Source organism: Onychomys torridus, chromosome X, assembly GCF_903995425.1.
Source record: "Onychomys torridus chromosome X, mOncTor1.1, whole genome shotgun sequence".
Lineage (NCBI taxonomy): Eukaryota > Metazoa > Chordata > Mammalia > Rodentia > Cricetidae > Onychomys > Onychomys torridus.
The window spans coordinates 123,780,153-123,807,278 of record NC_050466.1 but is presented as its reverse complement, the minus strand read 5'-3'; the positions used below and the strand labels follow the sequence as shown (position 1 = coordinate 123,807,278).

The 27,126-nt window shown below is 36.1% G+C and overlaps 1 protein-coding gene across 2 annotated transcripts in view; it reads right to left on the bottom strand.

Moving 5' to 3' along the window:
* Col4a5 (collagen type IV alpha 5 chain) overlaps positions 1–27,126 on the bottom strand; it is a 210,454-nt gene that overhangs the window by 67,697 nt on the left and 115,631 nt on the right. For both annotated transcript variants that reach the window (XM_036175182.1, XM_036175183.1), the window contains exons 24-33: positions 26,720–26,911; positions 25,689–25,857; positions 23,831–23,923; positions 23,633–23,737; positions 18,835–18,932; positions 17,279–17,429; positions 5,307–5,420; positions 2,394–2,561; positions 1,361–1,450; positions 769–918 (exon numbers count right to left, since the gene is read on the bottom strand). In XM_036175182.1, coding sequence (XP_036031075.1) covers positions 769–918; positions 1,361–1,450; positions 2,394–2,561; positions 5,307–5,420; positions 17,279–17,429; positions 18,835–18,932; positions 23,633–23,737; positions 23,831–23,923; positions 25,689–25,857; positions 26,720–26,911 — 1,330 coding nt within the window. The remainder of the gene's footprint in view (positions 1–768; positions 919–1,360; positions 1,451–2,393; positions 2,562–5,306; positions 5,421–17,278; positions 17,430–18,834; positions 18,933–23,632; positions 23,738–23,830; positions 23,924–25,688; positions 25,858–26,719; positions 26,912–27,126) is intronic.

Sequence of the window (27,126 nt, the reverse complement as noted above, 5' to 3'; positions counted from 1 at the left end):
CTCCAGGTTTGTTTTTATGAATAAGAATTGTTAAGATTCGTGTTACAGACTTCCCCTGTCTTTGCCTCAAAAGTGTTACTATTCCAGGCATATGCCTGTTTTGTGTCTATGTGAGTTCTAGGGACCCAAATTCCAGTTTCATGCTTGTGTAACAAACACTCAATTCTCTAAACCATCTCCCCAGTTCCCCAAGTCTTTTTTAAAAGTCCTGTAGCTCACGACAGATAAACTACAGAGAATATTCAGGCAGAAAGCTAATCAATGAAACATCATGAATCAAATGAAATCTTCACCACCAAAATGTTGTGTATCTAATTGACTTGTTGAATCCAGTAACTCCAAGTTACTCCTCTGATACCTAAAATAAAATGTCAGTGGCCAGGTAAGATGGCTCAGTAGGTAAAGGTGCTTTGTGGAAAGCCCAATAACCTGAGTTAAATTCCTGGAATTCATAATGTGGATGGAGGGGATGGAGGGAATGGAGGAAGCCAACTGCTGAAAGTAGTTCTTTGACACATTCAGTCACACACACACACACACACACACACACACACACACACACACACACACATGCATACATATGTACATACATACATACATACATGGATAAATATGTGTAAAATTAAACTTCAGGAACTGGGTATGTAGTATAGTGAAAGAAAGTGTGCTAGCATCCATATGGAAATGTGTCTGTTATCTAGTACCATCCCCCAAATTAAACTTCACATATGTAAAAAAATGTATTTATGAATACATCCATTCACTTACCTGGTAAGCCAGGCTCACCCTTCTCTCCTTTTGATCCCAGGAAATCTGGATGCATTGGTCCAGGGGGACCTGGAAGGCCAGGTTCTCCTTTACCACCTTTTTCTCCTGCAGGGCCAGGAAGACCTGGCTGACCTTGCATGCCATCATCACCTAAAATCAACAAAGCACACCAAATTTGTCCATCCATAATTAATGCATGTAAAATTATCACTTGTCTCATAACTAGGTGGACTTGTAAGCACTCAAAATATTTATGTAATTTGATGTCTGCCAATGATTACTTGAGTGAATACTTAAAAAGTCAGGTAATAATCTCTCTACTTTCTAGAATATTTGGATGATGATTAAAGGCTCAGCATAAGAAAACTTCTGAAGTTCAATTCTCAGACTATGGGCTTGCACTTACAATGTTTCAGGTATACAGATCAAGTATTTCATCAACTGAAAACAAGACTTTTTAATTGACACATCACAAAGAAATAAAACACTGAGCACTGCTGGTTTTAAAATAGGAAAACAAAACCTATATTGACAGAACACAATGTTTAATTTTCTTTGTCCCACACAACTGTCAGTAAACTCCAGTTCTTACCTTTAAGACCAGGAGTACCACTTCTGCCAGGAATTCCCAAGGGTCCAGGTGGGCCTGGAGGTCCCATCATACCTATTCCTCCTTTGGCACCTTTGGAAAATATCAGTTAGTAGTTTCTGTCTTCTAGGACTTTGGAAAGCCTCTCTCTCTCCCTCTCTCTCTCTCTCTCTGTATCTCTCTGTCTCTGTCTCTCTCTGTCTCTGTCTCTGTCTCTCTCTCTCTCTCTCTGTCTCTCTCTCTCTCTCTCTCTCTCTCTCTCTCGGTCTCTGTTGCTCTCTTTATTCCCCTCTCCCTCTCCTACTCCCTCCCTCTTGCTCTCCCTCCCCTTTCTCTCCAAAAATCACATATTTATTTTTATTTTACATGTATGGTTGTTTGGGATGAATGTATGTCTGTGTACCATGTGTGGAGACCAAAAAAGGGTACTGGATCTTCTGGGACTAGAGTTACAGACAATTGTGAACTACCATGTGGATGCTGGGAATCCAACCCCAGTTCTCTGGAAGAGCAGCCTGTCCTTTTAGCCACTGAGCTCTCTCTCCAGGACCTCATTTTTGTCTCATGAAATTCTTTCTTTGGGAAGCCACTTGCAATGGAAGGATGCTATAATAAGAGGCCTTATAAATGATTAGATGCCACAAGAGCTGAAAAATACCCGTGTCAGAAAATTGCCATTATAGATTTGGATTCTTCAACTCCAAAAATTCTTGTTGGAGTCATATAAATTATAGGAAATAATCTGAGAAAGACACCCCTTGATTTCTGACCCACAGAATCTTAAGCAAAATGTTTGAAAAGTTGCCTTAAACAATTACATTTCGGATAATTTATTATATAGTAGTATATAACTTGTACTGGCATACAGAATAAGAGTGTAGTGCAAACAGCAAACTGAGTCTCAAACATTCATACACTTAACACTTTTCCTTAATAGACAGTGCCAATTCATAAAATGTAATATGAAAAGTATTTGTCAGAGTCATACTAAAATTAGTTTCATTGATCCTCAATCAGATAAATTATTAAATATTACCTGGGAATCCAGGGACACCTGCTTTTCCTGGAAGACCAGGTGATCCTGGAGGTCCTATAAGACCAGGGACTCCAGGAAGCCCTGGACTACCTCTCTCTCCTGGGGGTCCTGGAACATCAAATCCAGGAGGTCCTGGATCTCCCTTCTCTCCTGGTATTCCATGTAACCCTAGTTAATAAAACATTAGCATTAGTAAGTATTGAAGCCGTTTCTTAATGATGGATCTGGTTATATTTCTCATAAAGAAATGACAGGATCTGTATATGATATAAACTTAAGAGAATACATTAGAGAGTCTTTTGGCATTGCGCATGTAAAGATGACTAAAGAAAATGAAGCTTTAACATTTTAAATCTTTTTTTTTTCTGTCAGGGAGAATCAAGTGATTTTTTTTTATTTAAGAAAATTTTTTTATTCTTTTTACATACCAACCACAGATTCCCCTCTCTTATCCCTCCTCCAAGAGGGTAAGGCCTTCCACAGGGAGTCAGCAAAGGCAGATACATTCAGGTGAGGCAGGACAAAGCCCCTCCCCCAGCCTCAAGGCTGAGCAAGGTGTCCCACCATAGGTAATGGGCTCCAAAAAGCCAGCTCATACACTAGGGAGAGATTCTGTAAATCATATTTCTTTAACTTGGTTTTTCTCAAATTACTTTTGGTAAAACGCAATTTTAAAAAATTTCCTAGTTGATTGTTGACTAATCTTTTAATAAAGTACAAAAAAATACCAAAATGGTGAAATAGGAGCCCAGTATTCTGGTTATAATATTCAATAAATAAGATTATAGCAGTAAATTGTAGAATTTTTTGAATGCATTTTCTTCAATGTTTATCTCATTGTAGATTATTAACAATTTATGATTTGTCACTGGCCTGCTGACCAAAGTTGGATTTTCACTGTTCCATTATTTGATAATTATTTAGAAAGGTCAACATAATAGGCATCAATTATTAGTACATATTATGTTGACCCCTCTAAATATATCAAATAAATCAGTTTGGTTTAGTTTGATTTTGGCTTTGTCTTCCATGTTGTTTTAATGATACTATCAGTTCTTACTATTTTGTATTAAGATTTGATTGAAAAATGAAACAATTATATAAGCTTCTAGAAGTTCTGGTCATGCACAATAACTCAGGTTTAGCAAGAGAATGGTAGTAATGTTGCTGATCACCCTACTATTTAAGAATCAAGATAATTTAAAAATGGGTGAAGTTAATATTCCGCCTTGGTGATGATAATAAAATTAACCTTAAAATGAATATATGTTTCATGCATAATAAAAATGACTTGAAAAATCTATATATTGAGAGTGTATTGAATAATTTTTCATGCTAACTTCTGTTAACTGCCAAATAATATTAGTTAAGATATTAAAGTCTATGGCAAAGAAAAAATTCATAGGCATATATATGAAAGTAAATTAAAGTGTATTAATGTGCATTGTTCTGATCCTATGAAGCAATTATGATCAATATATGTATATACTACCAGAGGGAGGAAGGGGAAAGTGGTATAGAAATAGAATATTAGATGATTTAATAAATAAAACAATTGCAAGGTATTAGGTATAGTTAAAAGGAAGTATGTATTAAAATTTTGTATTTTATTAAGATACTTATTAATGATGTTTTACTTTCATTCAGCTGTGATGCATGAGTTCAAAATGCTTCTACATAGTCATGTACTTTTTCAAGCAACAATAAAACACAACAGAAATGATAAATATATTTTATCTTTCTTTGTGAAATAACAGGCGAACTCTGTAATGGCCAAAACTAAACTAAAAATACTTTTTTTCTTCAAGATCCCACTGCTATTATAGGTTGGACAGAGTGTTTTTTCCATGAATGATGAAGCAACTATTTATAGCAATTCTGTTCAAAGCATGACTCCAAGTTTTTGTTTTGTTTTAACATTTCAATCAGTAACGACATGTCAGGAGCCATAAAAAAGATACAATGTGCCTTCAAATGGAGTTTTAAAATAGCACATGAATAAAAATAGCCTTCATGGGCATTTTATATTGTTAAGCACTGTTTTGAGATTTTTAATGCAACGACAGATAACATATCCAGTGTCATTTAAGGTCAGAAAATATATCTATATGCTCAAAAGAATTACATGTACATCTATCTGAATTGTGCTCAAATTTCTGATATGCGCATATGAGTTAAAAACAGTTAAATATTCCATATTTGTTTTCTTTTATGAAATATTACAATACTTTGAAATACCAAAATGCAAGCCAGAGAATGACCCTTATTACAACTGAGCAAACAGAAACTATGAATTCACTCAGAAGCCACAATTTGTCTAGAGACTTGTACAAATATAGAAGAGCCATACAATTATTTATCTATGGAGGCAAACCCACTAGGCTACATGTTTACAATGCCTTTCTGAGTACCCATTTTTTTTTAAATTAGTGTTCTCAGTTATAAAATTATTATTAGTCTAGGGCAAAAGGGAGGGGAGGGGATCAAATAAAAAGAAACAAAATGCCTATGATGTATTTTTACAGAACATTCTTGTGGAACCCTCACTATGGTTTTTATATGTTAATAATGTGAAGAATTTCTACATGCAAGTCTTGTATTTTAGTGCACTATAGCTATTCTGGTATGAAATAATCAGCACTAACAGTTTGAGGTCTATGTTTCTAAAATTGTATTGTTCAATGATTGTATGGCAATGGTAACTGTGTAATTATCAAATTGTGCTATTAGAAATGGATGTGAGGTGAAAAGAGAGGGGAAACATCAAGTATTAAATTATCTCTTACACTGGGATCTATATAATTCACCATTTTATAAAATTATATACATACATAGATTACCTCTTAAATCACTTTGCTGGAAGACATTCATACACTGCAAGTCCTATAAGAAGCACATTTACTGTGATCTTACCAGGCTGGCCTATTGGCCCTGGAGTTCCTGGTGGTCCTGGTGGTCCCTGAATACCAATTCCTGGAAGCCCAGGAGGCCCTATAGGGCCAGGTTGTCCATTTGATCCAGTATCACCTTATAAAAAATACAGTTTACATGTGTAAAACAATAGCTTCCCCCTTTTTTCTTTCTTCTTCTCTCATACATTACATCCCAACTATAGTTTCCCCTCCCTCCCCTCCTCCAGGTGCCCCCCATCTCCCTTCTCCCCTAGAACCACAGCTCTTCTGTTTTCTTTCAGAAAAGAGCAGGGCTTCAGTGATATCAACCAAATATGGCATAAAAAGATGCAGTAAGACTAGTTTATATGGGAAGAAAAGTAAAGCAGAAATCCCATCAATAGAGTTTCATTCAATACAAGGCAAGCAGTCAACTTCAGCACCTGTCTCAACCTCTCAAAATGCACAAGATTCTATCCTGCACCTTCTTACTCTCTGTGTAATACATAATGGGTAACTCTCTACTTAAGAAAATACAGGTTTTAATCACCCATTCTTTAAGCAGACAAATGTCACTGTCTTCCTTTTCATTAACTCAAGGTTATGTGGCTGAAAATGTGCTCAAGTTTCTCTCCATCTTGCCTAAAATATTTTAACAGGAGAAACTTCATTTTCTGCATTTCCTATCATTCTCACTTTTCAAAATTATTATATCTATTAAAACATTGAAGAAGAGGAGGTGGAATGACTGTAAGAGCCAAAAGTCAGGAAGGACTAGAGCAACTCAGTGTCTCTGAACATGACAGGGCAGCTGCACCTAGGGACTGGACAGCAGCTGTTGCCTGCAAAAGATGGAACTAGAGGACATTCCTGCATAGATGGTGCAGGGGCTCATGTGCCACCATCCCTCGTTGAGGAGCTACTGACAGTTGTCGGCTTCTGGGGAAGGGACAGTCAGTTTCCTTTAAAGGTGTGGCCCTAGTACGTTGTTCTAGTGGACTCATGAGTAGATGGGCAGCACAAGTTGGACCCAGGGGGTTATTTCTTCTTCAAAAGAGGAATAAGCCTGGGAGGTATGGAGAGGTGTAGGATGGATCTCAAAGGTGTTATAGGCAGGAGTGAGAAGCCTACATAGTATGTATGAATTTCTAAAGAACTAACAAAAACATTGAATTTAAAAAAAAAGCCAGGCGATGGTGGCGCACACCTTTAATCCCAGCACTCAGGAGGCAGAGGCAGGTGAATCTCTGTGAGTTCGAGGCCAGCCTGGTCTACAAAGTGAGTTCCAGGACAGGCTTCAAAAACTACATAGAGAAATCCTGTCTCAAAAATTAAAAAAAAAAAAAAAAAGGTGCTCTTGCATTGCATACTTGGATGAGTTTTGACAAATGTATACAACCATATAACAACCACTACAATCCAGATTTAGATCTGTTTCATCAGTCCTCAAAAGGATCTATCATCAGTGGTTGATCCTTTTCCACATGTCAATTTTAGTGCAACTAGTGTTCCAGTTTATTTCTTACAAATTTTCAAATCCATAATGTAGTAAATGCAATCATGCAGTATGTAGCCTCTTGAGTATGTCTTTGTTCACTTAATATGATGCATTTGAGATTCATTTATGCTTGTTGTGTATACAGATATCCAATCATTTTAGCACTGTTTGTTATAAAGATTTATTTTCCTATTGAAATTGACTGTAAATTTTTGAAAGATATATGTTGGGCTGAGATTTATGTCACCAGTTACAGTGTATGTTTAGCATGCATGAGGTCTTAGACTTGATTACTAACACCACAAATCAAATATTTCATTGTATAAATACATTGCATTGTGTTAGTCTTTGTTGCTTGATGGACATTTGGGCTGTTTCCAATTCTTGCTGATTATGAATAAAGCTCCTAAGAACATAGACTTACAGATTTTTATGCAAAGCCTCACAGTTTTCTTTAGTAAACACCTAGAAGTGAGATTGCAGTTTGAGAGTGTAAGACCATGCTTTCCTTTCTACTACTCTGGCACAAAATTTTCAAAGTGAAACTAAGCCTGCTTTTGGCTCCTATGCTAGAGATTGAATGGATTCTCAAAGTGGCTGCACTGTTCTGCATTCTCACTAGGTATGTGAAAAACTCATAATTATTCTATATACTTGGTGGCCATTTTTCTTGTTCTTAAAAAGAAAGTCAATTCTTATAGTCATGTATCTATCTTCCTATGGTTTGAACCTACATTTTGCAGATAGCCCTATTGAAGATTCTTAAAGTACTGGCTTGTGTTTGGGGGTGAAATATAAATATCTGTTTAAATAGTTGCCAATGCTTTCCAACTCTATTTTTGAATGTGGTAGTTGTTTTCTGACTGTTGAGTTTTATGGATTTTTATATATTCTGCTTACAAATACTTCGCTAGATACATGATATGAAAATATTTTATTTTAATGAAGTCCAAATTTGCAGTCATCCCTTTTATGATGGTTAGTGTCCTAACAGTTTTTGTCTAGGTTATGATCAGAAAGATTTTTCTACTATGTTTTTACTTAAAAGAAAGCCAAATTTTAGCTATAGACCTATGCTTCCACTGTCTATGAGCTGAGAATATATTTTCATAACATATGATGCTTATTATTGATTATCAACTTAACAAGATTTTGAACTAAGCCTCTAAACTAGACTGTAGAGGATTATTTGGATTAGATTAAGGTACAAAGATCCATCCTAATGGAGCTGACACCATTCAACAGGCTGTGGTCCCAGACTCTGAAAAGGAGAACATGAGCCAAGCACTTTCATCTCTTTGCTTCCGCACTCCAGATGCGATGAAAGCAGCTGCCTTGAGCTTTTGCTGTCATGATGTCCCCTTCATGTCATGACGTCTAGGGCTGTACCCTAGAACTGTGAACCTAAATCAATCTTTCCTTCTTTGTGTCTTTTGCCGGTTACTTTGTCCCATCAATGAGAGAAACAAAGGTTATATAGGGCTATTCAAAAAGAGAGTTTGCAACAAAAATATGTGGTCCACTAAATCTAAAATATTCTACTCTTTGACTTTTTACGGAAAAACTTGGAGTGCTTGTGTCCTAGAAGCTGTATGTGTGGGTCTCCAATCTATTCTGAGATAAATGTAGAAATGGGGGATTCATTTGCCTGGTTCATACACATAGACACAATAGATTTTGCACTATTTGTTAGAAGGTCTTTTTTTTTTTTTTTTTTTTTTTTTGCTACTGAAACTTAAATTTATGAGGATAGAATTTACCTCAGCCTTCGAGTGTGTGCTTAGTATATGTGAGTGCTTGGATTTTATCTCCTGCCCCACAAAAGAATCAAACACAATTCTATTTCTAGACCCCATGTGTCGTCCTTCACATATTCCAAGATATATTAACCACTAGAAGGCGGTATTAAATCTTGAAATCAAATTCTCCAACACTGCACTTTCTTAATTTGTTTTGGCTACTGGAGGTTGCTCAGTTTTCCACATAAATGTTAGAACAATGACAAACTTAGGCTGTGCTTTCCTTAAGGATACAATTAATTTATAGTCTAATTTGGACAGCATTGATATGTTAAGAAAATTGTAACTAACATAGTATATCATTCAACGCATTTATATTTGTTTTGTGTCATTGGTATTTTTGTAGATTTCTTTAAATATAGTTACTGCACAAATTGTTAGAGATATGTATAATAAAAAACATTAAGAACTTTGGTGCTATTTAAAATAATCCTTTTCATCTAATTTTAATTTGTAAAAACTTTTGTATATGTGCCCTAATACCTATACTCTAAAATTGACCTTATTTCTGTTCTAAGGTTTAATGTAAGATGATTTTCAAAGTATAAAGTCATATTATGTATGAATAGGCAATTTCTTCCTTTCCAATCTGTATGGTTTTAGTTTCTTTGTCTTGCCTTATAGCAATGGCTAAATGTTTCCAGTACAATATTGAATTTTTGGGCAAACAACTTTGTGTTGTATCCTATCTTTTGGAGGAAAGCATTTCTTTCATCATTAATTATACTAAACTAAACTTCTTAGAAATCATATAAGACTTATGATAAAAGACTATATCATAAAAAGGAGTTTTGGGATTTCATTGTTAATGACAATTATTCTGAAAACAGCCTCCCACTGCTCAGCAAGGTGGCCTGAGATGATGTACTCCAAGATGTTCTTGAACTTGAGGAACTCTATCTGCCTCAACCTACCATATGCTGAGTTTACAGTCATGAGTCACTAAGCCTAGTCAACAGGTGTTCTTGAGTTCATAACTTTCTACAAGTATTTATTTTAAGGAATTATGTTGAATTTTATTAAATAATTTTTAACAATATTTAAGGTAATAGCATAGATGTAATTCTTTAGAATGTTGAAATAGCAAATTATGCTGAATAATTTTCAGATGTCAAAGCAGCTTGTATTCTGAAGATAAAATCTATTTGTTCATGATGTAGTCTGTTTTTATATATTGTAATATTAGACATGTCATTGTTCTCTTGAAATTTTTTACCTATTTGTTCTTGAGAGATTTTGGCCTATAACTTAGGTTTTAATCTTTTGTTCTTTTTGTTAGTTTTGTCTTGTTTGCCTGGTTTTGATACTGCAGTAATTTTACCCTTATTCACAACCACTGGGAAGTGATCCAGCATTCTACTGGGAAAGAAATTGTGTAGGGATGTTATTACTACTTTTTAGAATGTTTGATACAAATTCACAGAGATGTCACCTGCATTTGAAGTATTCTTTGAGTTTTACACTAAAAGTTCAATTTTAGGAAAACGTGTATATTTTCTTTACCAGTGATCATCAATAAACTTTAGCAATACTTTATAATTCGCCCGTTTTATCTGTTACCATATTTTACCAGCATGCAGTTATTTGTCATAGTCCTCTGCTACCTCTGCTATCCCTTTATTGTCTATAGTGGTACTGTAATAATATCCCTATCTTCATTTTTAATATTCATAACCCATAGGGTTCTGTTTTCATGGTCATCCTGGCTAAATGTTTATCAGTTTCCTAGAGTTTTCAAAGGATCTCATTTGGATTTAGATGTGTATCAGTTCTATTGGACTTTTTGAAGCAACTCATTTGGTTTCACATCAATTTCCTGTTTTTTTTTTTTTTTCTTTTTGTTGTTGTTGTTTTGAGCTGAGGATCAAACCCAGGGTCTTGTGCTTGCTAGGCAAACGCTCTCCCACTGAGCTAAATCCCCAACCCTCCTGTTTTTCAAATTTTGTATGATTGATATATTCTCTCCTTCTGCATATATTCTTTTCAATTTGTTCACTTTCTTTATTTTCTCAAAAATAATAATTTATTTAAGATTTTTTTTTTTTTTTTTTTTTTTTTTGGTTTTTCGAGACAGGGTTTCTCTGTGTAGCTTTGTGCCTTTCCTGGAACTCACTCTGTAGATCAGGCTGAGCTTGAACTCACAGAGATCCTCCTAGCTCTGCCTCCCGAGTGCTGGGATTAAAGGCATATGCCACCACCGCCCAGCCAAGATTTTTTTTTTTTTTGAGACAGGGTTTTTTATGTAACAGCCTTGCCTGTCCTGGAATTCTCTCTGTAGACCAGGCTGGCCCCGAACTCAGAGATCCGCCTGCTTCTGTCTCCCAAGTGCTGGGAATAAAGGCTTGTGCCTTTTTTTTTTCTAATATAATCTTTAGCGTACAAACTTCATTTTGAGCAACTAGATACGTTTTAATTTCATGTTCTCTCAATTAGACATGTTTGCTAATTTTCTTAATGATTTCTTCTTTGATTCATGGTTTATTTATATACTCTGGATATTTTCTAAGTGTTAGGATTTTTCCAAGCATAGGTATCGTCATGATATAATTTCCTTATTTATTTATACTGGTATTGACTTCTTAATAAATATATTTTTAATTTGCTAAGGTTTGTTTAATGGCCAAGATTTTTGTCCTTTCTTGGTTAACATGTGTGGATGGAAAAATAATCGTTTCCTGTTCTTATTAGGTAAAATTCCTGACATTTTCCTACTAGAATTCTGGGCATCTTATTTTTGTATCCAACCACACAATGCCAAGACTAAGTACTGTTGTAATATATTGTGTACCCTAATAAACTTGCCTGAGGATCAGAGGGCAGAGCCAACCACTAGATTAGACATAGAGCCAGGCAGTGGTGGCACACACCTTTAATTCCAGCACTTGAGATCTCATGCCTTTGCTTGGGAAGCACATATGCCTTTAATCCCAGGAAGTTACACGGCAGGGCAGAGAAAGGTATATAAGGTGTGAGCAAACAGGAACACACTCTCTTGAGGATGAGGATTTCATAGAGGTAAGAACTAGTGGCTGGCTGTTCTGTTTCTCTGATCTTTTAGCTTTCACCCTGATATGTGGCTCTGGGATTTTTTATTAAAAGACCATCTAAGATTCAAATAACAAAGTACTGTATATACTACTTGGATAAGGGTGGAAAGTCAAGACCATCTAATGATGAAAATTATAGCATTATGATTTTCTATCTGCAATTTTGTATTTACTTAAAAGAGCTGCTGAAATTCTATAAACTGGTAATATAAAATATCATTTTCTTGTAATATTTCAAATGTACTTTAATTACTTTTCATAATTATAATTTTAAGCCCTCTTTTTATATATTATGCATTAAGTGTTCATTTAGTGAGATCACTTATTCATATCAACGTTGAAAGAATTAACTCTTTCCTTACTGAATAATGAAGATACTTCTGTGAAATACTAAGTTTATGTAGGCATACATGTATCATTCAGAACATTTCTTACTAGTTCATTTGTTATTCCTGCACAGGTTCACAGTGTCATAATTACACTGGCATTTTCACATACATTAATGTGTATTTAGTAAATACTGAGTTTCTAAATAAGTTTCATGAAGTGCTTCTGAATAATTTATTAAGTTCTCATTGAAAGTGATTTATATTTATTTATAAATGAGAATAACTGACAACATCAAGCCTTTCCACTAATACATAGGAGTTAAAAATCAATTCTAAAATTTCAGGTTTTTAATAATACTTTATATTTTCCTTATAAATATAATAGGGAAATTTTCTTGATTTTGAAAAAAATTGATACACATTTTATTGCTATCTAAGTTTTTACTTCTAATATTTCCAAATATATCATTTCATTTGTCACAGTGTTTCCTATATTATTTCTGCTGATTAGAATATCCTTTTAAAAGATTCAGGAAAAGTGTAATCTCCTATATTTCCAAGAATCTGAAATGACATCCTGAAATAAATTAATATATGAGCCAAACAGAATGCTTCTAAAGTCATTATCTTTATTTATTTATTTATTGTGATATTTGGGATTAAGAATATTTTCTACTCACAGAGTGATTTCATCACGGGTATTAACTTTTTATATTTATTGTTGGTGTCTATATTGTTTTGAAAATGACATACCAATTTCCTTTTACAGTTTAGTCATTGAATTTCAATATCTATTACTTTGTCTAAATATGTCTAATAAGTGAAGATTTTGGAGACATCAGTCCTGAGAATCAAATTTTCATAGTAAATTCCTAAACAAGTAAGTAATTTACTACTGAGCATAAACCACAGCCATTGTGGTCAAACACTTTATTGTAGTCTGCTAGCTGAGTTATGATAATAATGTATTGATTCGAAACTTATTTGCACACACATTAAAAAAAAAAACTACCATCTTAGCAATACCAGTGGTTCTCAACCTGTGGGTCATGACCCCTTGGGGGGGTCACTGTTTATATTATGATTCATAACAGTAGCAAAATTCAAAACAGATATGAAGTAGCAATGAAATAATTATAAGATTGGGAGTCACAACAACATGAGGAACTGTATTAAAAAGTCACAGAATTAGGAAGGTTGAGAACCACTGAGCTAGATTTTTTTTTAATAGTAGAGAGCAACTTCTGAGATTTTTCAAGAACAGAATTTATACCTTTATGGTTTTAGTGATTCAAGTATTACATGGTCCAGGATATGAACATAATAAATGCCTCATAAATAAAGAAATTACATAGAAAAAATGCCCAAATATTAATTCTTTTAGCACATTAAGAACTATACTAGGAGCAGTGCCCAATGACTTCCATATGAGATCCCATTATTAGGGATATGGAAACAAGGGAATAATGAGTTCAAGATCAACCTAGGCTACATCAAGAGTCCTTGTCTCAAAATAAAAACAAAACTGAAAACAAATCATCAAGCAAAATATTCCAAACTCTACTGAGATTTTACTATTTAAACATATGGGAATCTTAAATTTCCTTTAAAAGATTAAACAAATGTACAGTGAAAAGTACATGTTTCAAATATGCTGCAGTTCATATCTTCATAAATCATGTCTCAAAATACAGTAGAGAAACTCCTGAAAAAGACTACCAGTAGATTATCATTCAGAATAATTTGATTTGCAATTTCTAGTCATGGGCTTACAGTTGGTAAAGATAAACTGGTGGGAAACACTACAACTTTGAGTGATTTACAGCCCCTCAAACTTATTTAGTCAAAGGTATATGGGTGTTATTAAAAGAATTTACTAAAGAAGAAGAAGCTGTCTTGGACTACTTTTGGGATTTTCACTACAAAATCCGTTCTGGCTAAAATTAATTGGAGATACATATTGTTTTAATGAAAATCAACTCAACATAATTCAGAAATATGGATTTAATTTAGATAAGTCTCCAATACATTGGCCATGAGAATTCTTTTCCTTGCAAACTGACCAGTGAAATAAAACCAGCCAAGCCAGGTATGCTAATCCTATTCTTTTTTATACTTAAAGATATCAAATTCAAGAAGCTTAAAGCAGTAGAGAAATGGCAAAATGAAATCAATAGTTCACAGGAAAAAATGAGGCTCTTAAAATATGAAATGATGGTTATAATTCACCCACAGTAGGGGACATACATTTGAACTGAGCTGAGAAGAAAGGCAAAGTACATAGTATAGTTTAAAAAATTTAACAGGCCAGGTACAGTGGTGCACACCTTTAATCCCAGCACTCAGGAGGCAGAGGCAGGTGGATCTCTGTGAGTTCAAGGCCAGCCTGGTCTACTGAGCAAGACTCAGGAAAGGCACCAAAACTACACAAAGAAACCCTGTCTCGAAAAACAAACAAAAAAAATTAACAACAAATCTAATTTTTATATTATGGGAGCTCACATAATAATCTATAGCTACAGTAATATAAACAACATGATGCTAGTTAAAGAAGATGAATGAAACAGAACTGACAGCAAAGAAAAAAGATACATTTTTTATATAGGATTTGATTTAATAGAGATCCCTGCATAATCCACTGTTAGGTTTCTATTTTAAATAAAATGACATGAACTCAAATTATTTGAGATTAATGACAGTTCTAGGACTAGATGTCTTGGCAGTACTAGGTAGGTGAATATTTCTTACACAAGGCACAAAATTATAATAATAGAAAACATAAATTAAAAATAAAAATAAATAAAACAATAAAATCAAAACTTCTCATCCAAACACACCGGAAACACAAATAGGTAACCAACACAGGGATAAAATATTCCTGAGTTTATTCTAGAAAAAGGACAAATATTTGGGGTATACTAAGAATACCTTCAACTTAATTAAAACACAACACAGTTCATCAATTCAAACTGACAAGTGCTTAAATATCTAAATAATAATCCATGAGAACTGATAAAAAGCTAAACATCCTTAGTCACTAGAGAAACATAAATTAAAATTGTAAATTATAATACTACTACAAAGTAAGTAAAACTTTAATGCTGGAGAGAATCAAAATTAATGTTATATTGGTGTCAATTTTCAAATGGCATACCCATGTTGGAGAAAGACCTAATAGTTTCTTATATAAGGGAGCACACATGAGCAACAATTCTAATCTTAGCTACATGGTTAAGCCAAGTGAAAGCATATAGCCATCAAAAAAGACTTAGAGAACTCTTCTAATTGCTTCTCTTATAACAGTCAGCAACTTGGCACAGCCAGGTGTCCTCACAATGTCATCTTGTTTTTTAGTAATTTCTTAGTAATAAAAACTAGTGATGAGCACAGTGAATGTTTTCTTTAAAACATGCTCAGTAAAAGATGTTTTACAAGAATGTACATATTGCATGATTCTGTACACAAGAAATCCAGAACAGAGAGAATAACAATATATTTAAAAACATTCATAACAATATTGGTGTGAATGTTACAGACGATTTAGAAAATGGAATAAATACAGTTTCTGGAAATATATATATACTAGGACTTAGAGCACTGCAGGAAAATGCACTACCAATTAGCTGCATCCCCAGCCCTGGGATGTTTATATAATATTGGATTATATTTGCCAATCTGAAAATCCATCTATGGATTTTATATAGAAATAAAATACATAAGACACCTTTGGAATTGTAGTTGTTGTACATCTGCTGAGTATTTAGGGAGAAATGCACCACTATTGCAATTTGATATTCATCAAGAAGAAATCAACAGCTATATAGAGATATAGTGAGATGGACAGATACATGATAAACTATGCACAGTAAAATATTCAGGGTAGAACACCAGTGATGGGTATATATAACAGTCATTGTGTTGTCTTTTCTACCTTGTAATATACATGGAATTTCCATTTCTGGGACTTAGGCTTGAATCTGGGGCCTTTCACATACTAGGCAAGTTTTCTACTATACAGATAGATCACTAGCTCATATATTTGCAGTATTTTATTTAAAAAGAGTTTGGAGGGAAACAAAATGTTATATGCTTGGCCCAAGCAGCGGGAAGATAGCCATTCGATGTCCAATTCTTTTAACGTTTCTGTGTATTTGAAAACTTTAGAATGATATATCTATATATCAATATCTATATATATGTTTTTTGAGACAGGGTTTCTCTGTAGCTTTGGAGCCTGTCCTGGACTAGCTCTGTAGACCAGGCTTGCCTCAAACTCACAGGGATCCACCTGCCTCTGCCTCCCGAGTGCTGGGATTACAGGCATGCGCCACCACTGCCCAGCCTACAATGATATATTTTAAAGAAAAAAATTATACTAATAAACTTATAAACTTTCACCAGGCTAGAAAAATCCAGGAGGATTTTTTTGCTGTTTAGGTTTATTTTCGCATAGTCAGGAAGTGATTGGGTAAGACAAGTACATTTATTCATTGTTGATAGGAATGTAAATGGCACAGATTGCAAGAAATTTCACAATTCCTTGAGAGGCTTTTGCTTTTTACTGAGAAAACTCATTTTTGCTTCTCTAGTCTACTATTATACCTGCACACATCTGAAATAACACATGTGACATTATTTGTAATCAGAAAAGATTGGCAAAAATCCATTCCAACAAGTAGCAACTGATAGTATACCCATGTAATTAAATACTAGCCCACTAAATTCTTTTAAATGCTGCAAGCACTGACATGGAGTGATTCCTAAATTATAAAACTACACAGCATGAACACATGGAAAAGTAAAGGGTAATTATGTCCTCTGTTTTGACAAATGAAGAAAAAGCCTCCAAAGTATTTATGTACTTATGTATTTATGTAGAGAAAAAGAAACTCAACTGAGATTACATATGGGATGGGGAGGAGGAAAGTGGAGGTGCGACGAAGTGAAAGAAATATTTCCGTCATTTTGTCTGCTTGTTTGTTTGTTTGTTTTTGAAACAGGTTATTCTGTAGCCCAGGCTGATTTAAAATTCACTACATAGGAGAGGATGGCCTTGAACCCTTGATCCTTCTGCCTCTGACTCCTACATGAGGGGACCACTGGCCTATGGTACCATACTCAGGTCTGTTGCATTTATACAAATATCTTTGTATTACCTTTCCGAGGAAATAAAGGTTAAAACTAACTAGCAGAATATGAACAAAATTATAGCAGTGACAGAAAAGCACCATTTAACTGTCTTATGATCCTTAACCTTTTCTAAAGGTTTCAACAGCAACAAAACTTTAAAGCAAATTGATAAGTAGCAAGAGCCTCCATACCTTTTGGTCCAGGTAGCCCATCCAAGCCACTGCGTCCTGGAGGACCTGGAGGTCCTGGGAAACCACGATCACCTTTTGGACCAGGTGTTCCTTTGAAACCTGGGAATCCTGGTGGCCCAGGTGGCCCAGGTAACCCAAATCCTGGCTCTCCCTTAAGCATACACATGACAAAACACAAGGAAAAGTCCCATGACTTTCCTGATGCTTACCAATTACTACAGAGAATTTAAAGCAGAGAATACATCATAATACTTCTTTTCTATGGTGAGGAAAGGATAATTAAATGAAAAGTAATAGGCGTGTTAGCAGAAACATCTGGAAGGTTAAGAAACAGTAAAATCAAATTAAATGAGTTGGATTGGTTTCAAAATAAGAACGTTAACTAAAAAAGCATGGGATTAAATAACACTGTACCCAAGTGAGGAAATGTGAATATGGACTGAGAATTAGATCATCCAGATAATTATTTTTAATATTTGACTAAGTCTTAGAATGCCATTGTGGTTTCTGTATAAATTTTCCATTTAGTTAGAAATGAATATTGAAGCAATTGCAAGTGAAATGATGTACTTTTGAGATTTCGGTTCAATGAGAACCTCTCCCCCCCCCAAAAAAAAACAAGAAAAGATTAAGGAAATATTATTAAAATCTTAATAATTTTGTGCCTGGGTGACAGATATATGAAAGTTCATTATATTACTTCTTTTGCTTTTGGGTTTATTGGAAAATGTTCATCATAAAATAAAAACAAGCCAACAGAGAAGTAGTTTTCTCATGAGAGCCCATAGCTGCTTTTCCCATGGAAAACAAGTAATAATGATGAAACCCAGCAGGATGGAATCATTAAAGCACAGAAAATACAAGAAGAGTCAGGATAATTATACATTGCAGCAGTTAGCTGAAGGCTGGCTGCAAAGTGTTTGAGGTTAAATAAGACACAACCAAAGAAATCTGAAGGGAGGTATTTATTACTAGCACCAAATAGCAGTGATATGCTTAGGTATCTTTGATGGACTTGGGACAGAAGAAACAATACAGGAAGGAATTGAGACATCCAGCACAATTTCACCAATCATTCCCAGGCAGGACAAGTATGAAATGGGTTAAGGTTTGTATACATAAGCACAGGCAAAGCTCATCACTGGATTCTTTCATTTAGTCTAACAACCCACCTGTCTAAACAAAGGTAAGAAACTTTTTGGATCTAAATATTACCTTTTGTTCTATTAAAGATATTTTATTTTTAAATGAAAATATAGTTAACTTTTATCAATATAATAAAGACCTGTGACAATGTCTAAGTTAAAATAGGAACTAGGACTAAAGACAGTAGAGTAGACAGAAAGATCAAAAGAGGGTAAGTTAAAATTTTCCAGACTGGGGATGGAGAGATGGCTCAGAAGATAAGAGCATTGATTGTTCTCGTAGAGAAACCAGATTCAATTCCCAGCACCCACATGGTAGTTAACAACTGTCTATCTATAACTTCAGTTCCAGGCAAAGCACTCATACACATGAAACATAACAAATAAATAAATCTAAAAAATGTTACAGACCTTTGGTCCTGGAAAGCCAGGTGCCCCAGGAGGTCCATCTGGACCCATTCTTCCAGGTGTTCCAGGTGCTCCTGGAGATCCCGGAATTCCTGGGAAACCTGCAAAATAGCAAGCCATTTTTTTTTTAATCCACGGAAAGAATAAACTTTAAAAAACATAGTTACATTCTCATTTCCTTAATCATGCTTTATACACTGACTTGTTAAAAATACACGGACATTTTGTATATCCACTTATAATCAGGCTTAATAGATTCTCTCTCAACCACCTTAGCCTTTCATTTCCACAGAGTAATGGGTGTAGAAGAAGATATGCTCTTCTGAAGAACACAGAATAAGTCAGAACTAAATATTGTGAATGAATACCACATGAAATATAGAACATCCCTTCTGCTTATATCATGATGCAGTGTGACAGAATGCCTAGCATGTACCTCTAGAGATGAGCTAAATGTGACTGTGTGTACTGTAGAAGCTTTAACACATAAAATCAAATCTGATGTTTTAAGAATAGTGTTTGGCAGATCAAAACAATTATCCACCATGATCAAGTAAGCTTCATCCCAGGGATGCAAGGGTGGTTCAACATACGAAAGTCCGTCAATGTAATACACCATATAAACAAACTCAAGGGAAAAAAAACGCATGATCATCTCACTAGATGCAGAAAAGGCATTAGACAAAATCCAACACCCCTTCATGATAAAGGTCTTGGAGCCATCAGGAATACAGGGAACATACCTAAACATAATAAAGGCAATCTACAGCAAGCCAACAGCCAACATCAAATTAAATGGAGACAAACTCAAAGCAATACCACTAAAATCAGGAACAAGGCAAGGCTGTCCCCTCTCCCCATACTTATTCCATATAGTACTTGAAGTTCTAGCCAGAGCTATAAGACAACATAAAGAGATTAAGGGGATACAAATCGGAAAGGAAGAAGTCAAGCTCTCCCTATTTGCAGATGACATGTTAGTATACATGAGTGACCCCAAAAATCCAACCAAGGAACTGATACAGCTAATAAAAACCTTCAGCAACATAGCAGGATACAAGATCAACTCAAAAAAATCAGTAGCCCTTCTATATACAGTAGACAAACAGGCTGAGAAGGAAATCAGAGATACATCACCCTCTACAATAGCCACAAATGATATAAAATACCTTGGGGTTACTCTAACTAAGCATGTGAAGGACCTGTATGACAAGAACTTTAAGTCCCTGAAAAAAGAAATTGAAGAAGATGTCAGAAAATGGAAAGATCTCCCATGCTCATGGATAGGCATGATTAACCTAGTAAAAATGGCGATCTTACCAAAAGCAATCTACAGATTCAATGCAATTCCCATCAAATTACCAACACAATTCTTCACAGATCTGGAAAGAATAATACTCAACTTCATATGGAAAAACAAAAAACCCAGGATAGCCAAAAGAATCCTGTACAATAAAACAACCTCTGGAGGCATCACAATCCCTGACCTCAAGCTCTACTATAGAGCTACTGTAATAAAAACAGCTTGGTACTGGCATAAAAACCAACATGTGGACCAATGGAATTGAATTGAAGACCCTGACATTAACCCGCACACCTATGAACATATAATTTTTGACAAAGAAGCCAAAAATGTACAATGGAAAAAAAAACATCTTCAACAAATGGTGCTGGCATAACTGGATGTCAATGTGTAGAAGGCTGCAAATAGATCCATATCTGTCACCGTGCACAAAACTTAAATCCAAGTGGACCAAAGACCTCAACATAAATCCAGTTACTCTGAACCTGATAGTAGAGAAAGTAGGAAGTACTCTTGAACACATTGGCACCAGAGATCACTTTCTAAATATAATACCAGTAGCACAGACACTGAGAGAAACAATCAATCAATGGGACCTGTTGAAACTGAGAAGCTTTTGTAGAGCAAAGGACACGGTCAACAAGACAAAGCGACAGCATACAGAATGGGAAAAGGTCTTCACCAACCCTACATCTGACAGAGGGCTGATATCCAGAATATAAAAAGAACTCAAGAAATTAGACATCAAAGTGCCCAACAGTCCAATTAAGAAATGGGTTATAGAACTAAACAGAGAATTCTCCACAGAGGAAGTTCAAATGGCTGAAAGACATTTAAGGAATTGCTCAACATCCCTAATTATCCAGGAAATGCAAATCAAAACAACTCTGAGATGCCACCTTACACCTGTCAGAATGACTAAGATCAAAAACACAGAAGACAGCTTACGCTGGAGAGGATGTGGCGCAGGGGGAACTCTCCTCCACTGCTGGTGGGAATGCAAGCTTGTACAGCCACTTTGGAAATCAATACAGCGCTTCCATAGAAAATTGGGAATCCATCTCCCCCAAGACCCAGCTGTGGCACTCTTGGGCATATACCCAAGGAATGCTCAATCATACCACAAGGGCATTTGCTCAGCTATGTTCATATCAGCATTGTTTGTAATAGCCAGAACCTGGAAACAACCTAGATGCCCTTCAACTGAAGAATGGATAAAGAAAATATGGTACATATACACAATGGAGTACTACTCAGCAGAGAAAAACAATGACATCATGAGGTTTGCAGGCAAATGGATGGATCTAGAAAAAATCATCCTGAGTGAGGTAACCCAGACTCAGAAGGACAAACACGGTATGTACTCACTCATAAGAGGATACTATATGTAAAACAAAGATGACTAGACTGCTACACAACTCCAGGGAGGCTACCTAGAAAACGGGACCCTAGGAAAGACCCAAGGATCACCCAATGACAGAGAAATGGATGAGATCTACATGAACAACCTGGACGACAGGGGGAGTAATGAAGGACAAGATTTGAGGGAAAGAAAGCTTAGGGAAGCAGGAGATCCCAGCTGGATCCAGAACAGAAAGGGAGAATGAGGAATAACAGACCATGATAAATGAAGACCACATGAGAACAGGAATAGGCAGAGTGCTGGAGAGGTCCCCAGAAATCCACAATGATATATCCTCTGTAGTCTGCTGGCAATGGTCAAGAGAAAGCCTGATCTGACCTAGTCTGGTGATCAGATGGCCAAACACTCTAACAATCATCTTGGAACTCTCATCCAATAACTGATGGAAGTGGATGCAGAGATCCTCAGCCAGGCCCCAGGTGGAGCTCCAGGTGTCCAACTGTCGAGAAAGAGGAGGGTCTACAAGAGCGTGAATTGTTGAATCCAAGATTGCAAAAAGCACAGGAACAAATAGCCAAACGAATGGAAGCACATGAATTATGAACCAAAGGCTGTGGAGCCCCCAGCTGGATCAGGCCCTCTGGATACGTGAGACCATTGAATAGCTTGAACTGTTTGGAAGGCACCCAGTCTGTGGGACCAGGATCTGTCCTTAGTGCATGAGCTGGCTGTTTGAAACCTTGGGCTTACACAGGGACACTTTGCTCAGTCTGGAAGGAGGTGACAGGACTTGCCTGTACTGAATCCACCAGGTTTAAATGAATCCCCGGAGGTGCCTTGATCCTGGAGGACATGGGAATGGAGGGGAGGGGCTGGGGGTAGGTGGGGGTGGGGGCAGGAGGGGGGAGGACAGGGGAACCCATGGCTGATGTATAAAATTTAAAACACATTATAATAAAGAAAAAAATTAAAAAAAGAAAAAAAGAAAGAAAGCAAATTGTTTAAATAGGAGGGGGAAAAAAGCACTGCTAACCTGAAGCTTCATGATTTCTAAAATATTGAAAAGTCAAAATTTGTTTTATACACAAGGCAGAGGCATGGCCATCACAAAAATTCATAAAAAACATACAACAAAGTATATATGAATACAGAATGAAAAAGTCCTTAAATGCAATACTCAGATTGCTGATGGTTTTAATTTCTATTTGTATTTTCATCATATGTTCACTTTCTTGTTAAATAATAGAATTAGCTATTTTATTAATAGATTGTTGCTTTTGTAAAATAAAAATTGACTCTGAAAAAAAAAAAGAATTGTGTTTGGTAGAAGTGAGGATTGTCATTACACAAAGGGGCTGCCCTGCTACTCATGAGAATAAATTCTGTGAGGAATAAAGCAGAAATGTAGGGAAAAAAAAAACAAAATTTCAATAAGTCAAAAGAATATTTCACTTGGGATAAAACATTGCATATTGTATAGTGAATGTATTTTCTGATTAATACAATCTATTAATTCATTATATATCTATTTAATGCTTGCTATATTTCCAGGAACTATTCTAAGCTCCAGGAATTCAATAATGAACACAAAATGTACTAATTCCAATGATGGTTTTTTGCACATGAATAATTTCTGCATCTCTGAAATGTAGATAGTTTTTTATTCATCATCTATTTATTTGATATCCTAGTCAGTCCCTCTCCCCTATTCCCCCCTTCCCACCCCCAATCCGCTCCTCTTCCATCTCCATGCAGGAAATGACAGTATTAATAAAGCTCAAGTTGCAGTGAGACTAAAAACATCGCAGGTAGTTTTGATACTAGACTGTTCTAGAAAATGAATTCCAGGTTCAAAGAGAGACCCAGTCTCAAAAATTATGGCACATGCAGTGACTTTTCTTTTTTTAATATTTTAAATTTTTTATCCTTTTAATTTTATGTGTGTGTGTGTTTGGTCTGCATGTATGTACATGAACCATGTGTGTGCCTAGTACCCTCAGAAACCAGAGGAAGGCATTGAATCCATTAGAATCAGAACTAGGGGTGGTTACGTGTTTGCATGGAGATGCTAAGAAGTAAACCCTGGTCCTTTGGAAGAGCAGACACTACACAGTCCAGTACCTGGTCCAACATACCTTTGGGACCTGGTGGTCCAAGAAGCCCAATCCCCGGGATACCTGGTTCTCCTTTGCTACCAGGTATCCCTGGCAGGCCTGGTTGGCCGGGAAGTCCAGGATCACCTATTGAAAAATAATAGTGTAAGAATGGGAAACATCCAAAGAAAGAAACCAAGTGATGAAGATGTTTTGAAATAAAGTAAATTCTTTGCATACCTGGAAGGCCCACTTCACCATCTCTGCCTGGATTACCTGGCAGGCCAGGCTTCCCTGGCTGGGTTATGGTCTGGCCTGGATCACCTTTAGGACCTGAAAACAGATGGATTACTTCAGAGTGAAAATCATTTACCTGACCAAAGAAAACAATCCCACTCTGTATATTCTAGGAAGGTCTCAAATAGAAGGATGAAATTTCAAAGTGAAAAAGAAGAGCTGACGGCAGTTTTAGGTACTTTTATGATTGAAGATGTTTGATAATTAATTTTATATGTCAGCCTGACTAGATTAAGGGAGATTCAGATAGGTAATAAAGCAAGTATTTCTGGTTATGCACATGACCCATGATTCCAGAAGAGAAGGGCATTTGAATCAGTAATCTATGGAAGGAAGGTCTGCCTTCACCCAGAATGGGCAGGCATCATCCAATAGAAGAGGGCTTGGATAGAACAACAACAAAACAAAACAACCCACCCCCAGGGAATCAAATTACTCCCCCTCCCCCCACCCCCACCCGTTCATCTGGAACACCTATCTTCTCCTTTCCTTGAGAATCAGAACATAAGTTGGGTTGGGAAGATAGCTCAGTCAGAAAGTGCCTGCTAAATAAGAATCTGTATTGAGACTCCCAGCACCCAGAAAAAAAGGTAGCCATAGCAGCACAAGTCTGTAACCCTAATATTGAAGGTATGGAGACAGGCGGATCCTTGGAGCTCACCAGCTAGTCAGCCTAGCCATATCAATGAACTCCAGGTTCAGTGAGAGACCCTGTCTCCAAAATTAAGGTGCATGTTTTCAACCCTGACAATATATTTCTACAAGTAACATTATACAGTCTAAGCAGGTTGTATTTATGTATTTAGGAATATATGCACACATACACACATATATATGCAATAACATTTAAATAAAAAGAGATCATGAATTTTAAAGAGAGCAAGGATTTACATGATGGGAGGAGTTGAAGTTGGAGGAAAGAAACATAAGTAGGAAAAATTTAAAATTATACTATATCTTTCTGTTTTGTTTTTTCAAGTCAGAGTTTCTCTGTGTAGCCCTGGCTGTCCTGGAACTCTGTAGACTACGCTGGCCTTAAAGTCACAGAAATCTGCCTGCCTCTGCCTCCAGAGCTAGGATTAAAGGCACATGCCACCAATGCCTGGCTATTATAATTACATTATAATATCAATTTTTTATTACAAAAAATTTAATGTGCATGGGAACCTCCCACCCACATGTAAACAACTACACAGACATACACACACACACACACACACACACACACACACACACACAAAATACAAATAACAATAACAACAAATGACTGAAAAAACTTAACAAGAATCCCACTTTAAGCCCCCAACTGGATCAGGCCCTCTGGATAAGTGAGACAATTGAATACCTTGAACTGTTTGGGAGGCATCCAGGCTGTGGGACTGGGACCTGTCCTTAGTGCATGAGCTGGCTGACTGTTTAGAACCTTGGGCTTACACAAGGACACTTTGCTCAGCCTGGAAGGAGGGGACTGGACCTGCCTGTACTGAATCCACCAGGTTTAAATGAATCCCCAGGGGAGTCTTGGCCCTGGAGGAGATGGGAATGGAGGGGAGGGGCTGGGGTGAAGGTGGGGGTGGGGGTGGGAGCGGGGAGGACAGGGGAACCCATGGCTGATGTGTAAAATTAAAACACAAATATAATAAATAAAAAAGGAGAAAAAAAAAGGAATACCACTTTAAACAAATACATTCTGTTCCCTTGCTAGGAGCATATAAATGGCCAGAGAAACACATTTCCCAATATTTTTACTTCGCTTTTAAGCACAAAATTTAAAATCAAAAAACAATTATAATAATCTTACCTGGTAATCCCGGCTGGCCTGGATTTCCTTTAACACCTTGTATGCCTTTTTCACCTATAGGGCCTGGGGGCCCAAAACCAACAGGGCCCATAGGGCCCTTATTTCCTGGGAGACCTGGCAAACCTGGGTTCCCAGGAGGACCTCTTTCACCCTTAAAAGCAATTCCACCCTGAAAATGGAAATATTTAAGACAGAAACACACTGATATAACAACTTCAGGTTGTAGGTTAGTATAAATGAATACAACCAGGGACATGACACAGCCATAAATACGTTTTAAATGCTATATTACTGTGTGATATTGTTAAATTGTATCTATGATCACTTACGACTCATTACCTCCTTCAACAAATATCTGCCAATGCTACAAGCTGAGAAGATAAGTAGATCAAGGTCTCTGCTCTCAAAAAGTTTACAGTCTACCATAAGTCATGACGGTTATCATCACTTTATCTTATTATAATATATATTTCCCATTCAAATATCCAAGACTGTATGCTAAATACAAAATGAGACCGTTGACTTATGCTCAGTGTTTGGCTCTATAGTATCTTAACCTGGCCATCTATTCACATAAATCTATAACATTCCTATATATACAAAACAAATTAGATTTTTTCATGTCTGAAAAATATCCCACAGAGATATGTGGAATAAGAAGTGAATGCCACATGGACTCCTATGCATTTTAACTTCTTATCAATATATTCATGGCTAGTAATAATTGATACAGTAATGAATTAAGAAGTTTATAAAACTGAACTGAAAGAGAATAGTAAGGAAACTAGTTAGTAACATTGTACCATTTCAATGTAAAATTTTATTATTTGAGGCATCAGTAGAACATTCATCTAAGTATTAGGCCCACTCTTTATTTTAATTTAGCAAGTTTTTTTGGGCGGGGAGTAGTGTGTTGAGAATTAAGTTTATGGTCTCACACACAAGTATGAGTTCTACCACTGAAACAGAACCTATCCTAACATTAATAAGTGACAGTCTGACATAAAAGCAAGACTATCAAATTAACTCACAGGCTCTCCTTTGGGGCCAGGGAGTCCTGGTAATCCATCCTTTCCAGGGGTACCAGGTAGACCAGGAAGCCCTGGAGCTCCAGGGGAACCCAGCTCTCCTTTGTCACCTTTCATTCCTGGAAGAGTGAGGACATCACCAGGGTCCCCTTTAGATCCTGGAAAGCCTGGAGCACCGGGAGGTCCAGGTATGCCCTGAGTTGAAAGAAAAAGAGGGAGAAGAGAGGAAAAAAGGAAATCAGTTTTTTTTCTTCTAACATTCTTTTCTCCAATTTGCTCCATTAACCCACACTATAACATTTAGTATGCAAAGTAGGGTATGAAGTAAGGATGACAAAGCAGGGAGAGGTAAGGAATAAATTTTAATTTAATATTAAACCTAAATGTAATGTATGTGACCATAAGTGAAA